The sequence below is a fragment of the Gymnoscopelus braueri genome (genome assembly GCF_963280865.1).
Source record: "Gymnoscopelus braueri genome assembly, chromosome: 6".
In the NCBI taxonomy this organism is placed as follows: Eukaryota; Metazoa; Chordata; class Actinopteri; order Myctophiformes; family Myctophidae; genus Gymnoscopelus; species Gymnoscopelus braueri.
In genome coordinates, this window is record NC_137607.1 from 50,244,614 (window position 1) to 50,267,239 (window position 22,626).

The 22,626-nt window shown below is 45.0% G+C and overlaps 1 protein-coding gene across 1 annotated transcript in view; it reads left to right on the forward strand.

Moving 5' to 3' along the window:
* The window catches only part of insrb (insulin receptor b), a 108,805-nt gene that overhangs the window by 58,029 nt on the left and 28,150 nt on the right, over positions 1-22,626 (forward strand). Inside the window, exons 3-4 of the mRNA XM_080431705.1 lie at positions 13,251-13,459; positions 14,165-14,295. Coding sequence (XP_080287831.1) covers positions 13,251-13,459; positions 14,165-14,295 — 340 coding nt within the window. The remainder of the gene's footprint in view (positions 1-13,250; positions 13,460-14,164; positions 14,296-22,626) is intronic.

Sequence of the window (22,626 nt, forward strand, 5' to 3'; positions counted from 1 at the left end):
GTGTGTGTGTGTGTGTGTGTGTGTGTGTGTGTGTGTGTGTGTGTGTGTGTGTGTGTGTGTGTGTGTGTGTGTGTGTGTGTGTGTGTGTGTGTGTGTGTGTGTACACACTGTTTTGCTGCTCTGGCTAAGCTATGCTGTGAATATGAAATAGGGCAGCTTGCATCTGCACTGCAGCCTTCCTACCCTGGCCCACTCTGTACCAACCGATCAGTCCAGCTGGTACAGCTGGCCAGCAAGCAGAAAAACGGTGTGAGTTTGCGTGTCAGGCAGGAAAAGGGTCAGTAGACGTGTGTCTGTGCAGTTTGCTCGGTTTATCTTCCCTTTTCTCCTTCTGTTATGTCTGAGAGGCTCTGTTTATGTTTACCTGGCTGGCAATGATTTCCTTTGTGTGCATTTTTTCTCTTGCTTGCTCGTTTTGTAAGTGATCACACGCACGGTTTTTCCCTACATGTCGACCTGTAGGTGAAGTTTCAATTTGAAGGCGTGACAATCAAAACGATTCCACAAATCTCGTCTGCCTTTTGTCTGTGAACCCGGTGTCATTATCAAGCTAGCCCAAAGCCTAGCCTTTTTCCGGGGGGGGGGGGGTCATTCTGTTCTTCTGTGTGTCCCTGTAACAGCAGTGAATCTTGTTTGTCCTGGACTCACTGGCCATCTGAACCTGACGGCCTTGAAACAGGAGGAGGGGTAGGAAAAAGAGAGATGAGGAGTTGGGGGGGGGGGGGGGGGGGGATGACAATCAGTCCCTTGATAAACGTTCACAAGGTGTTAACTGAGGACAGAGAGAAGGGTGAGCTGAGTTCTTTCTCCTCTCTTTCTAGCTTTCTGTTCCTTCTTCTTCTTCTTCCCTCCCTCTCTCTCTCGCTCGCTCCTCTCTCTCTCTCCTTGCAACATCACTCGCGCTCTTTCTCACTCTCTGTCTCCGTGGCTAATATGAGCAGATAATGGGCCATTGAGGTAGAAAAGGAAGGCTTAAAAACAGCTTAGTCATGACTGGGCCTCTGCTCAGTACCACTGATTAAATTACCTACATGAAGCAGGGTATTTATCTGAGAACAACTGCAATCCATAAACAGCAGTTACGAGTGCCCAGTTAAAGATGTCAAATTGCTGTCTGTGTGTGTGTGTGTGTGTGTGTGTGTGTCTGTGTCTGTGTGTGTGTGTGGCCGAGGGGGGTGCTTGAGCAGGCATTTGTGTGTGGGGAGGGGTTGATGGCTCGACATGACATATTTTTGTTATTTAATGTCACTTCATTACTTCAGATGGTTGGCTAGGCCAGAGCATTTTCCATGGTCCCCTTCACTACTTCTTACGCCCTATTTTATTCTTTGGCTATTCGAAAATAGCCGATCCACAAGCTCACAGCGCATTGCAACATTTTCGCCTAAAATGACATAGGGACTGAGGTTGAAAGTGGTTAAAGCCCTGCTGCCAGAGAAGTCAAGTGGGAACAGAGGAATGAAAAACAAGCAAAACATTGCAAATACAATTAATATTACTTCAACTAATCAGAATTTAGTTTGGTATGCACCTGGCCATTCATCAGCTTCTGGAACTTAAGTAGAAATCACTATTTTTCTTTTTTATGTAAACTTATCTGTTGAGACAAGCCAGCACTGCAATGGAGCTGATGGCACAGATAACCCTAACCATTCCAGGCATGCCACACTCAAGCTCATCAAACAAAACCCTCTAATGAATCCATCTGTTGGGAACAGGAAGAGTCTTTGGAGAAGGAAAAGCCGAGACTGCCGAGAGAGACTCTGTTGTCTATCTGGCATGAAGGCAGACTGGACCTGGTGCTGAGCTGTCTTGGGCAGGTGGGAGTGTGGTTGGTTGTAAAGGGACTCCCATGTCATCTGTGTGCACACGAGAGCGTGCTTCCATCTTTTTTTGTTGCAGACACAACCGCGCGACACCACATACAAGGCAAGCAGGCAGTATGCGTCAAATATTGTTTACAAGTCATATCTGTGTGCCAACTCGCCTGCCGTCACGTGCGTGCACGAGTGCGTGCGTGAGCGGCAGTGCTGTGAAGGCAGATGATGAGGCTGGTGATGCAGGCATCTCGTTCGCGAGATGGATGTTTGCTCCCTCCATATCACATCCCCACTGTCACCAATCTGTCCAGTCAGCAAAGCTCGCTTTGCCACTGTGTGTGCGAGGCAGTGTGTGTACAGATGGGTCTTGTTTTGTTCTGAGGTTATTTGTATGCATGTACTGTAAGTGAAAGGATATAGTGTTTATTTTATAGTGTGTTCGATTTGTGTGTGCAGGTGCATACGGCCTTGTTTTGTTTGTGTGTGTGTGTGGGTGTGTTTGGGTGTCAGGAAAAGTGCAGCCAGCAGCAAGGGCTGCGGCTGGTGGCACTGTGACAAAATGAAACATGTGGCGCAGCAAGGAGGAGGAGAGGAAAGATGGAGGGGATGGGAAGAAGGATGTTGGAGTGGTGCGAAGGAAAATGGAGGAACGAAAACGTGTGCATGAGGGGAGGATGAGGAAGGAGGACCGCGCGTGTTGGGAGGGCAGACGAGGAGGCACGAGGAGGAGAGGCGGATGAGGAGGTGGAGAGGTGGCCCATCGGTGGGGAAGTATTGATTTTGGCCCCGTCCCCAGCGTCTGTAATGAGATCTAGTGGCTGTGGCTTTCTGCAGGAGCAGATCAGTCACCTGCGGCTAGACGCTAAATGCCTGGGATGGACCAGAGTCATTGGAGGAGGGGGCAGGAGATGGACTGGAGGGCCAAGACGCATGGTGTCAGGGAGGATGCATGTGTAAGAGCTAAGGAAGGAAGGGGGGGGGGGGTGAATGGCGGAGAATCTTGAGGAAAAGGGAGAGACATCAAAGAATATCAAGGTAAAATTATGACCAGGAGGGAATGTTATAGAAAGATGGGTCGTTAGAGGGGCTGCTAATTACTGCTGTCTGTGTCTGGACTGATCTCCATGGCGACAGGCTGGGCCCCACACGTGTTGCCCGTTCCAGTACACAGGAAGACAGACGGGGAAATCAATGAATGGACAGACAGAGGAACGAGGGAGGAGACTTGTTTGTTATGCCGTGTGTGTGTGTGTGTGTGTGTGTGTGTGTGTGTGTGTGTGTGTGTGTGTGTAAGCGGGTAGGTGGGTCAGATGATGTCCTTACACTGATTACTTATTTAGTGTTTATTTTAGTGTTTATTTGCAGAGCCACGCTTGTGAAGCACTTTTCCATAAAGCATATTTACAGTATATCATTATATTTATATCACAATATACGTATATATATCATTATTTCCCCCATCCTTTTTATGGAAATCATCAGTGAACAGAGGGGAACAGATTTGGTGTATATGGGCCATCTAAAGTGGATACAGCTAATTGCTTTACAATGCTGCAGGTCACTTTATAGCCATTAGCATTACAGAGCTATTAATTCTCACAATTTTACAGTCTGTTGACAGTAGCGTTCCAACAGAATAGGCCAACAAAAGAGGCAGTTGATTCAGACACAATCTGAATATACAGTACTTTGGAGGAGGTCTATAAATTGATTGTGTGTACTCCACTAGCTGTTTAATTGTTCCTCCCTGCCTCCCCCGGTGTATTTCTTACCTTATATTGGTGTTGTTAACTGGTAACTTTCCTGTTCACATAAATGGGTGTGTCTGCTCTATATGGGAAGATTGTGGGGACACATATGAAGCTGTGGGGATAACAGGAAGGGGTTCGTGAGATAGAGAAATATCACAATCAGTTATTTGAATCCTAGTGTAGCTTATCTCTTAGAATCGAACCAAATCGAGTCAGGAGGTCATTGCCATTTTCTACCATTTGCCATGTCTATGATGTCTACAGCCTTCCATGACCTTTTCAGCAACCTAACTTGCTTACCGAACTCTGTGTGTGTGTGTGTGTGTGTGTGTGTGTGTGTGTGTGTGTGTGCGTGTGTGCGCGTGCAGGTGTTTATAACTGTGACAGTGTGTTTACGTATGTCCTCTGTGTTTGTGTGTTCATGTCTGTTTGCTTTTGTGTTTCTAGCTCTGGTCTCTTTCAGGCCAGTCCAACTTCCAGTAACCCAATAAAACCAGCATCATTTAGCCAACAAGACACACACAGAATGGGAACACTTCTATTCAGATCGTATAGGTTGGAGCCCGACTGGCGCAGCATTTTTGAGTCCAATGGTTTTGGATAGTCCTAGACCAGTGGTTCCCAAACTTTTAAGCCAAATTTCAAGACCCAAAAGAGAAATTAGACGTTTGCCCGGGACCAAAACTAGGCAAAATAGCAGATCTACAAGCTCACAACGCGTTGCGTGAGCTTGTAGATCTGCTATTTTCACTACTTCTTAAACATTTTTTATTGATTTATTTATGGAAATGATTAGATGTTTTAATTTTATTTATGAAATACTTTTGAAGAATGTTGGAATTGTCTTTATTTGATGAAAAGTTGTGATTCTTTTTGTTTAAACTTTTTGTTTAAATATTTTCAAATAACATATTATATTTTTTCTAAATGTAGGAAACGAAAAAAGGGGGATATTTACTTGCAACCCATAAAAATTGGTCCGTGACCCAAACATGGGTCCTGACCCACTGTTTGGGAAACCGATTATCAATGTTTAGACCGATATTTTGTCAGATTTTCTATTTGAGAACAATTAACTTATCAGCAAACTAATTAATAAAAATTAAGATTTTGAAAGAAATTCAAAAATAGCCAATCTGCAAGCTCACAACACGATGATAGGCTGATGGCTGATAAATCTGTTCTGGCTTTATCTAGTATAGGTCGCCATCATTCCCAGCGAGGACCTTTTGCTGATAAGTCAATTCTATACAAGTATGTTCTCTGTACTATGTACTATAGCAGGAGTATGACTACACACACACACACACACACACATCCTTGTATGCATTTGTTTGGACAGCGTTTGTGTATGTGTTCATCATGTGGCAGGAAAAAAAGAAGAAAAAGCACCGTATATGGCAGGTGCTGTACTATCACATTGACCACAGGTTACACTGTGTGTGTGTGTGTGTGTGTGTGTGTGTGTGTGTAATGTGCATGGGAACATACTTGATTAGGTCACTGTGACCAGGTGTCATGGAACAGAGCAGGAGAGTTGTGGCACAGTAACTCATACAGACGTATTATATGTGTTTGCGCACCATACGGAGGTTGCCCCTAAGATACAAGATAAAATGTCTTGTCCAAACATTTACTGTTGAGGATTTGAGTGTCAGTGTGTGAGTCATTCACAGCCACACACACACACACACACTGTAAAAAGACACCACAGAGCGTCAGGCCCATCATTGTGTTGGTGACAGTTGAGCTCATCTGGTTTATAGAAATAGATCTGATAGAATGAGAGGAGATGATGAGATGGTGATTGCTGGAATCCTTGTCTCTCCTTTCACTGGGATTTCCCACACAGTGACAGAACAGTCTATGATGACATCATACCACACAGTGACAGAACTGTTCTATGATGACATCATACCACACAGTGACAGAACTGTTCTATGATGACATCATACCACACAGTGACAGAACAGTTCTATGATTACATCATACCACACAGTGACAGAACAGTTCTATGATGACATCATACCACACAGTGACAGAACTGTTCTATGATGACATCATACCACACAGTGACAGAACAGTTCTATGATGACATCATACCACACAGTGACAGGATAGTTCTATGATTACATCATACCACACAGTGACAGAACAGTTCTATTGTGACATCATACCACACAGTGACAGAACAGTTCTATTGTGACATCATACCACACAGTGACAGAACAGTTCTATGATGACATCATACCACACAGTGACAGAACAGTTCTATGATGACATCATACCACACAGTGACAGAACAGTTCTATGGTGACATCATACCACACAGTGACAGAACAGTTCTATGATGACATCATACCACACAGTGACAGGACAGCTCGCTCTATGACGTCATCAACGCTCAGAGGAGTTATACAGAGGAAGCTTTTGGCCAGTACATTGGGTGCGTTCGGAAATTGCGCACCGGAGCACACTCGCCTATTAGTTTGTATTGGCCAGTGCGCTCAGTGCTGTATTTCCGAACGCACCCATTGTAAATATATATCGAGTGTTGATTTACAGTAACTCTGAGAGTATACAAATGTTGGTCACATGCATACACTCTCAGTGTTACACATGACTAATTTAACACAGAGGATTTGACTGTGTAGTTGCCTTGACATGGTTGTTGCCTTGTTGCCAAGTAGTTAAATACGTTTCTGTGTTAGTGTGTCACAGTTTGTTGCTTGTTGCTAGGAGTGGTCCTCATCTCCATTTTTTCCCAAAATGAAGACAATATGACCCCCCTTATGGTTTTACTTTATGATGCACTTCTGTGTCTCATTCATGTTTGACAGAAAGATAAGAAGGACAGACAGGGTAGGACGAGGAGGTGACACACACACACACACACACACACACACACACACACACACACACACACACACACACACACACACACACACCACTTCCCATCCAAGCACCATATATTTAGATTGTCACTGAGATAAATGGAAACATATGTTTTCGCATGTCATTCGCCAGTGATGATGGGAGGATCCATGTCATCTTTCACATATTCTCTTTTCTGCCAACAAACCGCAGAACTGGTGAGAATGAAGAACTTAAGCAAGGCATAAGAAGAGCCCAGTAGCTCCACTAATCAATGAGCTATACTCTGCTCGGACGCAGAGGTGTGTGCATGTGCGTGTGCGCGTGCACGTGTGTGTGTGTGTGTGTGTGTGTGTGTGTGTGTTGTGATGGCAGAAGAGATGGTGTTTAGGATGTTTTGCTGCAGGCTGTTAGTACTTCTCCCATCCCTTCATTGTCATCAAGTCAACCGGCTCCGGACTGGAGGTGTGCCTCTACTCGTCTCCACAATAAAACAACCTCATTCACAGCAGGAGCACGCTCGTGCACATATACCTATTTTATTATCTAATTTAGTTTTGCGATTAATCGAATAATTGAAAAGCATGTTTTTATGTCAGCATATCTGATGAAGAGCCGTTGAGGCTCAAAATGTCATGTCTTATGGTGGAAGCTAATGAATGTAAACATTTTGAAGCATGATCCAGTGTTGCGGACATTACTGTTCTGGGATTTTGGCTTCTGCCCTGCACCTGGCACTTTATTGAGTGGATGTGCGTGCTTTCGTTTTTGTTTAACCCATTTAGACCAGAGGTCGATTTGAAAAACTCCTTCTAAATCCTGACCTAAGTTTTATGAAAAACATCAAATATTTATTCAGAAATTACAAAAACAACATGTTGCTATATACTGTACATAGCAACAAGAACCCCAAAAGGGGTTCTTGTTGCTATGTACAGTATATAGCATATATATAGCATATATATAGCATAGCATATATATAGCATATATATATAGCATATATATACAGTATATAGTATATAGCTTGAAAGGTATAGTTACGTAATGGGGTTCCCGGTCTTAATGGGTTAAGTAATCATTGTGAATAGATTTTTTATAATTGACTAATTCATTATGCAAAGTAGATAATCTACAAGCTCACAACATGTCAAATTGCGATGTGTTGTGAGCTTGTAGATAGGCAAATTTTGCAAAAACAATTATATGTAATAATATGTTTTATTAATATTGATTATTTTTTATAATCAATTAATTTGATTAAATCGATTAACTGTTGCACCCCTAATTCACGCACACTCTTTCCCTTTCCCTCTTTCTGTCTCCACCTCTGTTTTTGCTTGGCTTCACAAACACAGGTGCGCGCGCGCGCACACACACACACACACACACACACACACACACTGGTTCTCCTGCTGCCTGTGTTTGGAGGCTTGCTTGCATAATGGCTGCTCTTTATCTGTGTGTCAATAACCTAGCGAGGGAGTGGCTGTTAGACATAGTGAAAAGGACTCTCCATGTACACATCATTCTACGTATATCTCCACGCAAGGCAACATCGAAAATGAATTGGATAATTTTTTTCCAGGCCTTAAGACACAACATCGTCACACAGCAAAGTCTTGCTACAGTCACTGGCCAGTACACCTCGTTATGAGGCTGTCCTATTGAGCTGCGACCAGCGCACATCATTATGGGGCTGTCCTGTTGGCCAGCTGTGATCAGTGCACGCATCATGAATGCCAATGAAAAAAGAATACTGCATTTTCAAAGAGAACATTTTGTAGGAACTCCTTTGCCTTCTGCCCCTTGCAGCCCCCTTCCCTCTCTTCTTGAGGTATGGTTCTCACTCTTCCTCCATCCCTCTCCCTCCCAGGTCTCTCTCTCTCTCTCTCTCTCTCTCTCTCTCTCTCTCTCTCTCTCTCTCTCTCTCTCTCGCTGGTGAATGTCTTGCATCAGATCTCTAGAAGCACATTTATAGTAAAGCTTTTGAAGCTCAGAACTCCCACGGTGGCCAAATATAGTAAACGTGAAGTGTGTGTGAGAGAGAGAGCGCAAGAGGGCGCATCAGCGTGTTCCTGAGTAAATGGCTCTGGGGTAAAAAACGTGTTTGTTATTGTTCCCAGTGTTTTGCCCATAGACAGCAGTGCCAATTAAAGGGGAGGTTTTATGTGTAAGAGCAGGAAGTGTTGCCGTGTGTGGCTGCATCCTATTGGCTCCCTTGCTGTTCCTTCCCTGGGGACCAAGCAGCCAGGATTTTTTTTACTACTGTGGCCAAATGAAAGGTAAACACGAGACACCTTTGATCAGGCTTGCATTTAAAATCCATACTGGAACCCGATGTGTTTTGGGAAGCAGCTAGTGGGTTATTGACTCGTATAAGGTGTGTGTGTGCGCGTGTGTGTGCGCGTGTGTGTGTGTGTGTGTTTGTGTTTGTGTGAGAGCAGTCCAGGATACTACTTCCTCCTTTCTGCTCTTGTTGTGGAAGCGGGCGGGTGATTTCATCGCACCATCCATCCGTTTCCCTCCCGCCCTCCACCCCCCTCTCTCCACACAGCATGAAAACAAAACAAGGCGTTGTATGAATGAAAGTGGGAGGGGCACTGGCCTAGAAACGCAAGGCAGGGAGGCAGATGGATAGATGGACAGATAGTGGTGCAAGGCTGACTGAGGCGAGAGAGAGAGGAGAGCAGGAGGAATGACGGAGAGATGAGGAGGTGGAGCAGATGAATGAATAAGTGAACTGACTGTAGCGTGTTTTGGCAGGGGCGCTAGCTAGTGTAGCGTAGCCCAGCTCCAGCGTGAGCAGAATGGGGAATAATGCTGCAGCAGTAGCAACAACACAAGTGCTGTGCTACAGTAGGAGTCACTGCCTGCTGAGAATGCTCAGAGACACGGGAGGGAGAGGAGTAAACATACAAACAAAAAGCCTTGTAAGAACTGCGAAAGATTAAACAGAATAAGAGCCAACAGCAATTTGTCTATAATATATATAAATATATTTATATGTATATAATCTCTTTGTCATTATAAATTAAAAATGATTTGGAATTGAACATGTTTTTTTTTTAATGGAGTTGAGCATCATATGTTACTCACACACAGCTAGTTACCAAGGTAGCTAGCACCATGCTCCTTCATTTCCATGGCTATATGACCCAGTGTGGACTATAATTCATCCAAAACGGCAACGGCAACAGCAGTAGTGGAAGTAGTAGCAGCTTCCTTGGCTCCTGGGCTGTGTCTGCCCCCTGTCTGCCCCGGCGCAGCCAGGGTTAACCCTGGGCGTCTCTCTTCCCCGACATGGAGGAGGCCATTGAATGGCTGCCTTCCCCAGCCAGCAAACACATTGGCTGAGGCTGAGGGTGGATCTGGGGCTGGCGCAAAGCTCCGGCACGGATCCCAAACGGGAGGGGGATCAGGGCTCTGTCTCAGCTCTGTTCTCTGTTCTTGTTATGTGACGGCGTGGTCACAGCATGTACACACACACACACACACACACACACACACACACACACACACACACACACACACACACACACACACACACACACACACACACACACACACACCCAACCTACACACACACACATACGGCAGACAGCAGTGAGGGGAGGGGAGGAGGAGGGGGGGCTGGGGGCTTTAGAGGAACAGACAACAGAGCTATGCATTTTTCAGTGTGTGCGCTGTGTAAGTGCATATTTGTGTGTATCTGCGCACGGTAGGGAGACTGTGTGATTGTGAGGGGAGGTGCTGCTCGGAGTAAAAGAAAATGTATTGGAACAATCAGGAGAGAGCGAGAGAGAGAGAGAGAGAGACCCCTGCGTGAACCGTCGTATAAGGTCGGAGGTGGTGTTTTTTCTGCATTAGCTGTTCCCTCTCTCTTGTCGAGTGTTTCACCCCTGTCCTCCCTTTCTTCATCGCTCTTTCATTTCCTTCAGCCTCCTTCTCTCCCCCTCTCCCCCCCCCCGGCCATGGCCCTGTCTGTCCTGTCTACTTTTTGCTCAGGCAGCGCGATAGGCAGCTCTCCTGTTCAGGGGAGAGGGGTCCTAGTTGTTTCTCTGGCAGTGAGTCCCCATGTGATGCCCTCACAGAGGTGGTATCCCTTGAAGGCTGGCACGCACTGCTCCACTCACTTAAACCCCATACGTTTTTCTGTTTTCGCTCTACGTTATTTATCTTGAAAATAGCCGATCTACAAGCTTGCAACGCGGCGCGTTGTAAGCTTGTAGATCTGCTATTTTCTGCAAAGGTTTCCCCAGAATGTGGATGCTGGGGTTTAAGGTTTAAGTGGTGCATTCAGATGCACTCTCTTCTTCCCAAGGTTTTCTCTCGGTTTTCTCTCTCTTACTCTTCTCCGTAGCTCAGTGACAACAGCTTCATTTGCTTGATTTGATTTGTTTAGAGATTAGCTTTGAAGTAATGCCCTTAAAGCAATGCCCTTAAATCCATCTATCAATGAATGGAAGGGTCGAAATTGTATTAGTAACAATTCTTGCCACTGGTTTTTAGCCTGCTCAGACTAATAGATGGGTGGGATTTGCCACGTGGAACGCAGTAGTGATGTTGAGAAAATATAGACAATCACATGAAAGTAATTAGTATAGCCACCAGTTCAGTATAATAGTCATATTACACTATAGTTCTGTTAACACATCTGTGCAAATTCCCCCCAGGCCTAATGCTGCGTCATATTGCCCAAATATATTGCATGTTACTCGGCCAAACATTGCGGTTGCATTGAAAGTTATGATACCTGGTAACCTTGTTTCATTGTGTTAGTGCGTTTGAATAAAATAACATTTGATAATACGTTTTAGCCATAAAGCTTATGTTCTGGGTATGTAATGGATGATGCACATTGCACATTGTTTAAGAAGCTGTCTTAAACACCTTTCTAAATATACAGTATGGCCTCTTGTGAATTGGAAATGACTGGTGGTCAGTATTAAATATAATTTGCACGTTCATTACACCTCTACTCTTGCATAGTAGAGGTGGTGCTCTCTCTGTGTGATACTGTCTAAGCTGACAGTGTAATGAGGGGCATGGTGCCAGAGAATGGTTATTTCAAGGGTCACAGACAGGAAGGCCAACAGGGAGTCCAAGTTGGACTACATTCCAATATTCTGTCTCTGAACTTTAAATCTGTGTCTGGTCATGTGGATTAAAGTATGGCTTGTTAGAAAGTAAAATAATTAACAGACTTATTTTAATTGAAGGTCGGGAGCAATCACGGTATTAGAGGTCACACCTCTAATATACCAGACAGTCGGATTAGAAGATTTGTACCAGTTACAGAAAGACAAACACACCAGTTGGCCAGCATTTGGCTGATGGCCTGACTCATTTCCCATCCTGCTCCCTGCTGGCCAGCTAGTTGGGCTGTCTGGTCAGTCAGTCAGGAAAAATGTCAGGGTCTAGTAAAGATTATCATTCAGGCGTGAAGTTATCTAACTGAGGGCCGGCGTATCAGCCCTCGTCTACGACATGGATATAGCCATGCCTAAACAATGACGATGAGAAAATGGCGTTTGATTAACACTTAAATTGAATAAATAGAGAAGCCTTAGTTTCAATGAGGAGCTGCTCCAGCAAACACAATCCTTCTGGGATTCCCCAACAGTATGGGGAGGGTGCTGACTGAAAACCCGGTTGGTGCTGCTGGTTGCTGGCCTAGCCATTACCCAGCCATTCTGTGAACCGTTCAGGGTTACCGTTTTCTGCTCTGTATTTTGGTTCTTTTGTGCCCAGATAAACTCCAGTGGATGAATTTGACCACATCTTCCGCAGCAACTGTGTTTGACCGAGTTTGACATGGTGAATTTGTGGTGTTCAGCGTGTAGTGACACAGCCCTAGGGCTGATTTAGCAGCTGACCAATCAGCACAAGGCTAGGTATGTGACAAAGAGTAGCCTAATATCCGGTGGATATCCAAGTCTGTTTTGGCCCCCTATCAAGGTGATAAGTGTTTGATCCTTAGGTAATTGTAGGTCGTTAATGGTGGTTAACCTACTGTACAAGGCCTTTAAGAAATTACATAGACTATATTCAGAAGTTTTGCTTTGGTCAGCTTAATAAAGTTGGTCTGTTTTGTTTATCGGTTGACTTGTTTTACAATTATAGCTCTATGTACTTTATTATGTTGTATTCTATTATGTCGTATGCTATTATGTTTTATAGAGATGTTTTTGTCAAATTCAGATTTAGTTTTTTCCTTAACCACTTAGCTCAAAAAACTACTTTTCTTGCTGCTCTTCCCTGCTTTCCTCTTTAATATACAATCCAGTTCTCCTCTTCAGTTTGCCCTCATTGCTCTCAGATCACTGTGAGTCGTCACTCTGGTCATTTTGTCCCTGAGATTTCTCTCTGCCCACCCCTTCCTGTTATGTTTTGTGTGATGCATTACGTTCCTTTATAGAGAGGTGAAGGGGGGCAGAGAGACTGAGAGACCAGAATGGACAGGCCCCTAGCCCTGCCTTCTGTCCCATTCTGTGCTGTGAGGCTGTTTAGTTTAGTTTAGTTTAGTTTAGTTGAGTGCTGTAAAAACGTTTGGGGGAAGTATAGTTGACTTTGAGTCAGCCTCAGTTACTGTACCTTCCCAGTTCCCACTCGACTCAGCCAGACCCAGAATGGATGTGACAAACAGATTTAGTTTGTGATGTGAACCTTCTTACTTTTGATAGATACTGACTTTCAATGGGTTTGAATGGAATGATATAGCATCTGTGCTGTGGATGTGCACACTTATCCAAACCACTTTTTTCTAACACCCCTTCGCTCTCTCTCTCTCGGTGTCTTCTTCCAGTGTGCACAGAGAACTGCAAGCATGGAGCGTGTTCCCTCCAGGGCCATTGCTGCCATGACCAGTGTCTGGGCGGGTGCGGAGAGGTTGGGAACGCCAGTAGCTGTGTGGCCTGCAGGAACCTACAGCATGGAGACAACTGTGTGGAGAAGTGTCCCCCAGGATACTACGTCTACAGGGGTTGGCGCTGTGTCAACTTTGGCTTCTGCCAGGTCAGTACTAGGGGGGTTGATGAAGTTATGGCAAATTATATATTTTTTTGTTCAAGGTTTGTTTATTGGTATTTTCTAATTTTACATACAGGTCAATAAAACAAAAGCATTCAAGATATATAATATTGTATGTTACCCCTCCCACCCCCCCCAAAGTTTCCGCTCCGAAAGAGCCACAACCCTGGTATCTTGTTCAAATTATTATTTTAATGCACACAGACATACTTGATGGTAAAGACACAGCTGTACTGGGTCAACTGGTTGAACAGGTGGGGAATCAAGGCTAAGATGTATTGATCAGGAGCCAGGCCTTTGATCCACATTGCCCTGGTCATTCGCATTCAGGGTTCCAGCCTCCTGCCCACCAAGTCATTTTTCATATAATTTGGATGGTTATGGCCTCTTGTTTGAGGACAGTAAACGGGCACTTCGGCTGACAAGCACTCGGCTCAGTGTTTTCTCTTGACTCACTTCTAAGCACCTCTTTAGTCTTTTCATGCCAGTTGCACCGACTCTTAAACTTCTGAAACAATAACATTGCGCTGCCAAAGCATTACTGCTTACCGCCCTTAAACTTAGAGGCCAATATGCCATTTAATGTCATGTAAAATCTTTCCTTCACTCTGTGATATAATCAAACACAGCCTCTGTCTCTGTGTGTCCATGACTCTGTCCTCTGTCTAACTGTAATGTTGTTCTCTGCAGGAGCTCCACAACGAGTGTAAGACCAGCAAAAGGTTGCCACAGCCACAGCCAGCCTGCCATGAGTATGTCATCCACAATGGAGCCTGTATACCTGAGTGTCCCTCTGGATATACAACCATCAACTCCACTACGTATGTCTGACTCCGGCTCGCTCTCACACACACGCACACGCACACGCACTCATACAAACAGTAACCTTCACACACAATACACAACATACAGTACCCTATATTCCTAAATTATTTATCCTCATTACTACCATGCCAGGCCATTGATGCATGGGCATAGCTACGTTCAATATCATGTCCCTATTTTGAGCATGTGATTATAGGCAAAACTTTTCAGAAATGTCAAACATATCTACAAGCTCACAATGTGTTGCAACGCTATGTGTTGTGACCTTGTAGAGGTTATGCTACTTTCACTATTCGTCATACTGCTATTTTCACTATTCATCATACGGCAAAGTATATAGGGCTTAAGGGCTTAATCCTACAATGACACCACCATCAACATGGCCACATTGTTGATAGTGACTTTCATTACATGATCTTAGATGTAACTGTCACCCGCAACAATACCCCGTGACCTCATCATCATCACAGGTGTCATGTGAACACTAAACACTCACAATAACATTACGCGCAACAGATGGCGGTGTTTGGAAGTTGATCAAACAAAAAAGGACTAAATGTGAAGGGGGCGGGGGATCCACTATGGAAAGTCTAGCCTCCAACCTCTTTTCCTCCAGAAAGCAGGTAGACTTCACAGAGAAGACTTGAGGTGTATACTGTATGGCAATAGACACACTGAAAGGGAAAAACATCTGTATTTATATACAGTGCATCTGTAGTTATACTGTATATACTATATACATGATTTTACCTAGGACACGATAGACGATAGAAACGAAGGCGATATTGCCCGAACGGTGGGTCATACCGGGACGGGGGACGACTCATTGGATCCGGGCTGACGAGGCGCTTCCAACGGTCGTCGTTCTCCGGACGGCCTGGGCGCGAAAAACGCGCCTCCCGCGGAGGTCGAGGGACCACCCTGTTTTCAGACTGTTATCACAGTCATAATTGACATTTATGTCATTTGTTCTTGTTTAAAATTTCCTGGAAAGTGGCCGGGACTGCTGACCTAGCGGTCCGGGCACTTAGGCTCCAATGTAGCCTGACAGTGCATCGTGGGTTCGAGTCCCGATCCCGACGATCTGTCCTTCTCCGCTATACAGTAAAGGCAGAAAACCCCCCAAAAATATCTTAAAATAAAAAAGAATATGAGCTTTCCACCCGACAGCGAACCACACAATCTCCCTGGCACAAAATCTCCTCAGATTGGGATCCGCAGCCAAATACATAACAGAACTAATTGCATGTGAAGGGAGGAAAATACCTGCTGTGTGGGAGAGGTGACCTTGTGTGACCTGTGACCTTGTCCCCGGGTGCTCTTCTGAGCAACCTGCTAGCATACAGACACACAGGATGGGAACAGTTTGGTATATTTTTGCTGTGGTTGGCAAGGTTTGGAAATCATAGTTGCCTAGCAGATTAAAGAAAAACATGATTTGGGATCAACGTTCACTCACGCGTGCGCATGCACACACACACACACACACACACACACACAAAACAAATTCATTCTCACTTACTGAAAAACATGATTTGGGATCAACGTTCACACTCACACACACAACACAAATTCATTCTCACTTACTGAAAAACATGATTTGGGATCAACGTACACACACACACACACACACACACACACACACACACACACACACACACACACACACACACACACACACACAATTCATTCTCACTTACTGAGCATTTACTTCTAAAAAGAGAAGTCTTCAAAAAACAAACCAAAAACGTATAATTTCTGATATATCAGAAGTACACACAACCTGTCATGCCAGCATAATGAAATGTGTGCTGTGAAGTAATGTGATTGTACCTTAACATGACAGTAGAATGAAGGAGTTAAATGAAAACCTGTTTGACTCAACCAAGCTGAACAGTTGGGCCTCTTTGGCTTCCCTAATCCAATAGAGATATTTATATTGGATGAGTTAATGTGGAATAAGGTTTAATTAGTCTTATTAAAACCCCCCTAACCCCCCCCCCCTTCTATATTCACAGTGTTTTAAATCTATTTAATGTTTCTTATGCCAGTCTGTATGCTATACATTGATTCCAGAGCCACCATGCACAAATAAGTGCATTGTGATTGCACATTTAAAAAGCAACATTTCAAGGTATTTGGCTGAAAGTGACGTGACGATCCATTATCCCCATCGGACGCGCCCGCTTTGAATGGACCGTCAGAGTGGAACAGCCAGTCTGCCTAGTGGCCATAGCTGTTCTAAGTCATGACATACGATTTGAAACCACAACCTTGTACGCGGTTTGTTGAGAAAATGACACTTTACAGCGCTAAAGGCGCTGACAGAGTCTATAAGTACAGGGCACATACACTACACTGTGCAGACAGTCAGTCCACAGCCTTTTCATAGTCCATTTCATAGTGACTTGGCTTAACCGTTTAAACACTGTTTCGATCAATTTCCAACTCTGGGCATTTGTAAGAGCACTATTTTCCACAAGTTTATTTGACAAATGCAATGGATTCATTTTCAGGCCTCCAGTCGTGTTCTCACATTATATAGCAATACTTTGTACTGTCCTATTTATGAGAAATTGCTAATCAGTCGTTTCATTTGTAATGACATTTGACAAGTCTCAAGGCAGAACAAATTAAACGGCAATTCAGGCGAGTGCATGTCGATGTGAAACAGTGTAATGCCAATATGTACATGCTAGGTACATGCGGCCACCATATCCTGGTGGTCGTATTTTGAGGTCCTCCGCTGTTGTATTATTTTCGTCGTGGATTTAATCCACATACTAACATTTTAAGTGCCACTGCCTCACTGGCACGGTGCACATCTAGAGCTGATGAATTGTAGTGTCATGAAGTCTCCATCATGAATACTGCAAAAGATTGCAGCATTCACGTCTTTTTTTTAACCCATTAAAACCGGGAAAGTGTCTGTGTCCATTTCGATTTTAGCGTTGGCTATTCAAAAATAGCAGATCTACAAGCTCACAGCGAGTCACTTCGTGCCGCGCTGCGAGCTTGTACATCTGCGTTTTTTTTTATCTATCAAATCTTCTCCTTGCTGGGGGTCCCTGGTACAAAACATAATCAGATGGGGGTCCACGGCCAAATATATATCAATTTGGGGGCAAGTTGGCACAAAAAAGTTTGACAACTACTGATTTAGAAGGCATTTGTAGAATCGGCCTCAGGTCTTATTGGGTTATACATCTCCAGCATTCAAATTCCATAAGTGTTCTTTTTAGAAAATAATAATCCATTCTCCAGTGAGTGTTAGCATTTCGTGGCGCGCGACGTCCAGGTTACAGCTGGAGTACGACTTTTAACAGGTGTGTCACCAATGTGTGCTCACTTGTTGTGCAGATGATGTGTGTAACATCATAGAACAACATAAACCTAGCCGTGCTACTCCCCTCTATAGACCTCGCAAGGTGTCTAATTAGGCGCATAACACCCAACTTGTAAACTCTGTCAATAAACTGGCTCTTGCCTTGCTGCGTTTCAATAAATAGCCCAAAACACAGTTGTGGAATGCAACGGCATGTTTCGCAACGTGATGTTACGTAGCCTATCAGGATGTGATGAACGTGTCAGGAGGGAGTAAATAAGAGCATAGGGAGCAGGAGGGAAGAGGAGAAGGCATGTAGGAAGAGATGGATACAGAGGTGTTTTTCTGAGTTTGAGCTAATAGCAGCAGGTTGTGTGCTAGAGATGTCTGCTAGGCCAAAAGCCACAGGTTGCCGGATGATTGATGGTGTTTGTGTGTTTCTGGTATACCTGTGTGTTTGTGTGTTAGTTACTGAGTGTGTGTGTGTGTGTGTGTGTGTGTGTGTGTGTGTGTGTGGAACGTGTTTGTGACTACATTACTCTGGCCTCGGGAAGGTGTTTGGCTGTGTTGCTTTTTCCAGGTGCAGTCCGAGGGGAAATATCCACTATGTCCAGATAGGGAGAGGTATAAATAGATCTATTTATTAGGTAAATAACACACACAAAACACACATAGCGAGAGGGCAGTTCTTCATTTCTTACACCCCATATTAAAACAGATTAAAAGTCCCCTGTACACCCAATAGGAACAGAACTATGGACATTTCATCCAAAATGACTCTTTTGTGTGTGTGTGTGTGTGTGTTCGCGCGCTTGGGGGGCGGGGGGGTGACTTTCCCTTGCATGGTGCCAGCCTACAGGGATTATCAGGTGCTTAGGCAGTGAGGAACATTGCTTAAAGGCTCAGTCATACACCCCAAGGCATGAGGCAGAAGCTGCGTGTGTGCATTTGTATATGTGTGTGTGTGCACGCACGTGTACACGTGTATTATGTGATATACCAGAAAGTTCTTTTCCATTAGGATTCTGCTGCAGTTGCAACATCACGGCCTGACTGTGTTGTGTGTGTGTGTTGGTTTGGTTTCAGTAGGAGAGAACGTCATCATAGTGGCTTAGCTGGCAGCAGCTACACTCAGACACACAAATCACCCATCCAGACAGCCAGACGGACACACACACAAACACAAACACACACACACCCACACACACACACGCACTTGGATGGAAATGGACTAGGTGTTGGGAGTGCAGGAGAACAGTAGAAAGGACAGGAGACCCAGAGGTTCGCATCACATTGTCTGTGCATTGGCTATGCAGATATTCACCTAAACAGAATAGAAATAAAACAATCTCCTTCCTTATGCCTGATTTACACTTAGTTGCGTGCTGGTGTCATGCACCAAAAGTAGCCGATCTACAAGCGAACAATGCACTGCGCTTAGCTTGAAGATGGTCTATTTTCTGTGCGTGACACCCATGCGCAGGCTATAGGCAGTCTGCACTCTTCCTCCTCCTCAGTGCCCTTTACCGTCTCTCTGTTTTTCTCTCTATCTCTGCCTCGTTCTCTGGTTTTTATAGACAGCTAAATGTGCTCTCTAGGCATTCGGCCTTTACTAACATCCATGACGGAATTCGTTCGTCTTTCCTGGAGGCTCAAGCAACACAGCGATATTTGTGTGTGTGTGTGTGTGTGTGTGTGTGTGTGTCTGTGTGTGTGTTTGGTCTGGTTCCGCCGGGCCCTGGACCAAACCAAAACGTCAGCTGTGGCCTGCGTGTTCTAGATGGTTCTAGCAGACCCCGGAGCCAGAGTCACAGAGTTCAGCCGGACAGATAAACACTGTCCCTTTAAGAGCTGGAACCAGGCTGTTTGTCTGTCTGTGTTTTTCAATACAACGGCTCAAAATATTTCTCTCTTCCTACACTGCAACTAGAGCAGTGGTTCTCAACCTGTGGGCCGGGACCCACTGGTGGGCCGTGAGGATATTGCAAGTGGGCCCCCCCCCCAAATAATTTGCAAAACACTTAAGATTTTCACGATGATATGACGTTCATTCATTCACAATCGATTGACCGATCATAAAAATAAACATGCTCTGAAAATGCACGCGGCCCGCCCGTCTGACCACTTAACACAATCGGCTGCCTTGTTAAGTGGTCAGATGGGTGGGCTGTGAAGACTTTCGAGATTTTACAAGTGGGCCCTGATCCAGGAAAGGTTGAGAACCACTGAACTAGAGCATTACATTTTGAGAAGCTGAATTTATGATTTTCCATGTGGGGGAGAGAGAGAATGAGACAGAGAGACGGGGACTATCCTCCTGTCTTTTTTTCCTTTTATTTTTGTTGTTTTGGAGCGTTCATTACAGACTGTTTCCAGTTTCCACTCAGACAGAAGTCGTTGGGGTGGGGGACTGATATGTAGTATTAAGGGCTTAATGCGATGGAAGCTTGGAGCGGCCGGCAGTGTAATGGGTCATTTGTTAGCATCGTGGTAGATAGTAGGAGAGAGGCCAGCCAAGGACCAAAACGGCTCCCCTGGGACTGTTGAGGGGGCAGGGAGACAGCGCGTGCACACACGCGTGTGTGTTTGTGTACTCGCGCGCGTGTGTGTTTGTAGAGGAAGTGAGTAGGGATTTCAAACTCGTCAACATCAGTTTGTTGTAATTGTGTGTGTGTGTGTGTGTGTGTTTGTGTTGGTGTGTGTGTGTGTATTGAGTCACTAAGGGGAGGTTATAATAAGGGCAGCATAAACACAGCATTAATACAGGGTGAGCCAGTGAACGAGGAGCCCATGCAGTGCTCTGGTGGCCCCTGTAGTGAACAATAGCTGCTTTTGTTAGCCCTGCCCACAGCTCAGGGGCTGCTTTAAACAGGTGGCTGTTAAGGCTGCCTTTTGATGCCATTGTCCCCTTACCCCTGAGTTTTGGAAGCCTGATTGGATTTCTTTAACATCCTCCCCCTCGACCCCCGCCTCACCCCACCGCCCCACATTAGCAGATCTGTTTTTCCAGGAATCAGGACATTTTGAGGCAACTCTGTCGCCTTGTCCTCAGTCCACCCCTCCTCCTCCTCTTCCTCCTCCTCCCCCCTCCACCTTGAATCCACTCCACTCCTCTACACACAGCTCCCCTACTCTACTCTCCCCCACTCTGCTCTACTCTCCCCCACTCTGCTCTACTCTCCCCCACTCTGCTCTACTCTCCCCCACTCTGCTCTACTCTCACCCACTCTGCTCTACTCTCCCCCACTCTGCTCTACTCTCCCTCACTCTGCTCTACTCTCCCCCACTCTGCTCTACTCTCCCCCACTCTGCTCTACTCTATCCACATTGCTGATATTGTCCACAGACAACAGTTTGTGGGGCACTGGGAAGGTTGGGGGGGGGGGGGGTGGCTCAGTGTGAGATAGTTAGTTGAGATAGTTAGATAGTTAGTTAGTTTGATGGCTGAGTGTGGGGTTGGGGAGAAGTGGGAGGGGTTTTGGGGGGGGGGGGGGGGGGGCTTGGAGCTGTCTCTGGCTGTGGTGGCGACCGACAGACGGACCGACGGTCCTTTTAGCTTATGTCTAAACCAGATCTGTGTGGTTAGGGATGTCAAGGCTAGAAGTGGAATTAAAGAGAGGGATTATGTTCTTTGGAGAGGGCTTGAGGGGGGGAAAAAAACACAGATTGCTGCTCATTTGTGAATGAAGTGGTGGGTCCCTTTTCTCTGTGGTGTGTCTCTGGCCTGCTCGCTACACTGGTCCTGGCTTTTGTGAATGAATTCCTGAAAGGCAACGCTATCAAGGCTGTGTGTGTGTGTGTGTGTGTGTGTGTGTGTGTGTGTGTGTGTGTGTGTGTGTGTGTGTGTGTGTGTGTGTGTGTGTGTGTGTGTGTGTGTGTGTGTGTGTGTGTGTGTGTGTGTGTGTGTGTGTGTGTGTGTGTGTGTGTGTGTGTGTGTCTGTGTTTTGCAGGAAGAGGACGCCACAGAGTGTGCTCTGAGAGAGAGAGTGAGTGAAACAGAGCAAGGCCCTTTAGGGACTGCAGCTGGGGTTCCAGCCATGTTGTTTTGTTGTGTCTGATTGGGCTCTGTGCGTGTGCATTTCTTTGTGCATGTCTGTGTTGCATGAAGAACAGAATTAAGTGAAGCAGAGCATGTGACTGTGTGTTTTCGTAAAAAAAAGGAAGGAGCTTCAGCCTTGGAGGACAGATTACATAATCTAATTACGCTTCTAAAAGCCAATGGATTAATTACAGGATTTATCAGATTAATTCTGAGAATTATGCAGATCCTCCCCTATGAATCCGTCCTGTTTCATTTGGCCCAATAATCCTATGGCTGATCATTTTTATTTTATTTTATTCAAAATGTATCCATCGATTTATTTTTATCTTTGGGGGGCGGGGGGCTTTTCTGAGCCTTTATTTGACAGGTTCAGTGGAGAGAGACAGGAAACCCTCAGGTCGTCGGCTGAGGGTGGCCACCACAAAGAATAATCGGTTCAAACTATCCTTTGTCCCGGCTGCTATTAAACTGCTGAACAGCAGATAGCACTTTATTCTTGCCTCTTTGTACATAATACCCACTAATGTACTTTTACTGACTTTGCTACTTTGGATGTCATGAATTCTCTGTCTGTAGTGCCCTGTTCTTAGATCTTAGTTTTGTATTGAATTTTGTTGTTATGTGTATTTTTTACTATGATCTGGCTGCAAACCAATTTCCCGCAAGGGACAATAAAGCTAACCTTGAACCTTGAACACAGAGAGAATAGGGAAGTGACATGCAGCAAATGGTCTGGCCGACCAGGAATCGAACCGGGGACTCAGTGTCATGCGCCTTAACTGTACGGCTATCGCTGTAGCCCCAGCTAATTCCTTCTTTAATGATTCATCAAAATACAAGCACAAATGTTAAACTTTCTGAAGATGCATCATTTTCTAAAAGCAGGTCATCCGTGTTATGTCCATCTGCCTTTTGGGGTAGATTTTGTCTAGACATGGAGCCACAGGGATTTAGTCTCTG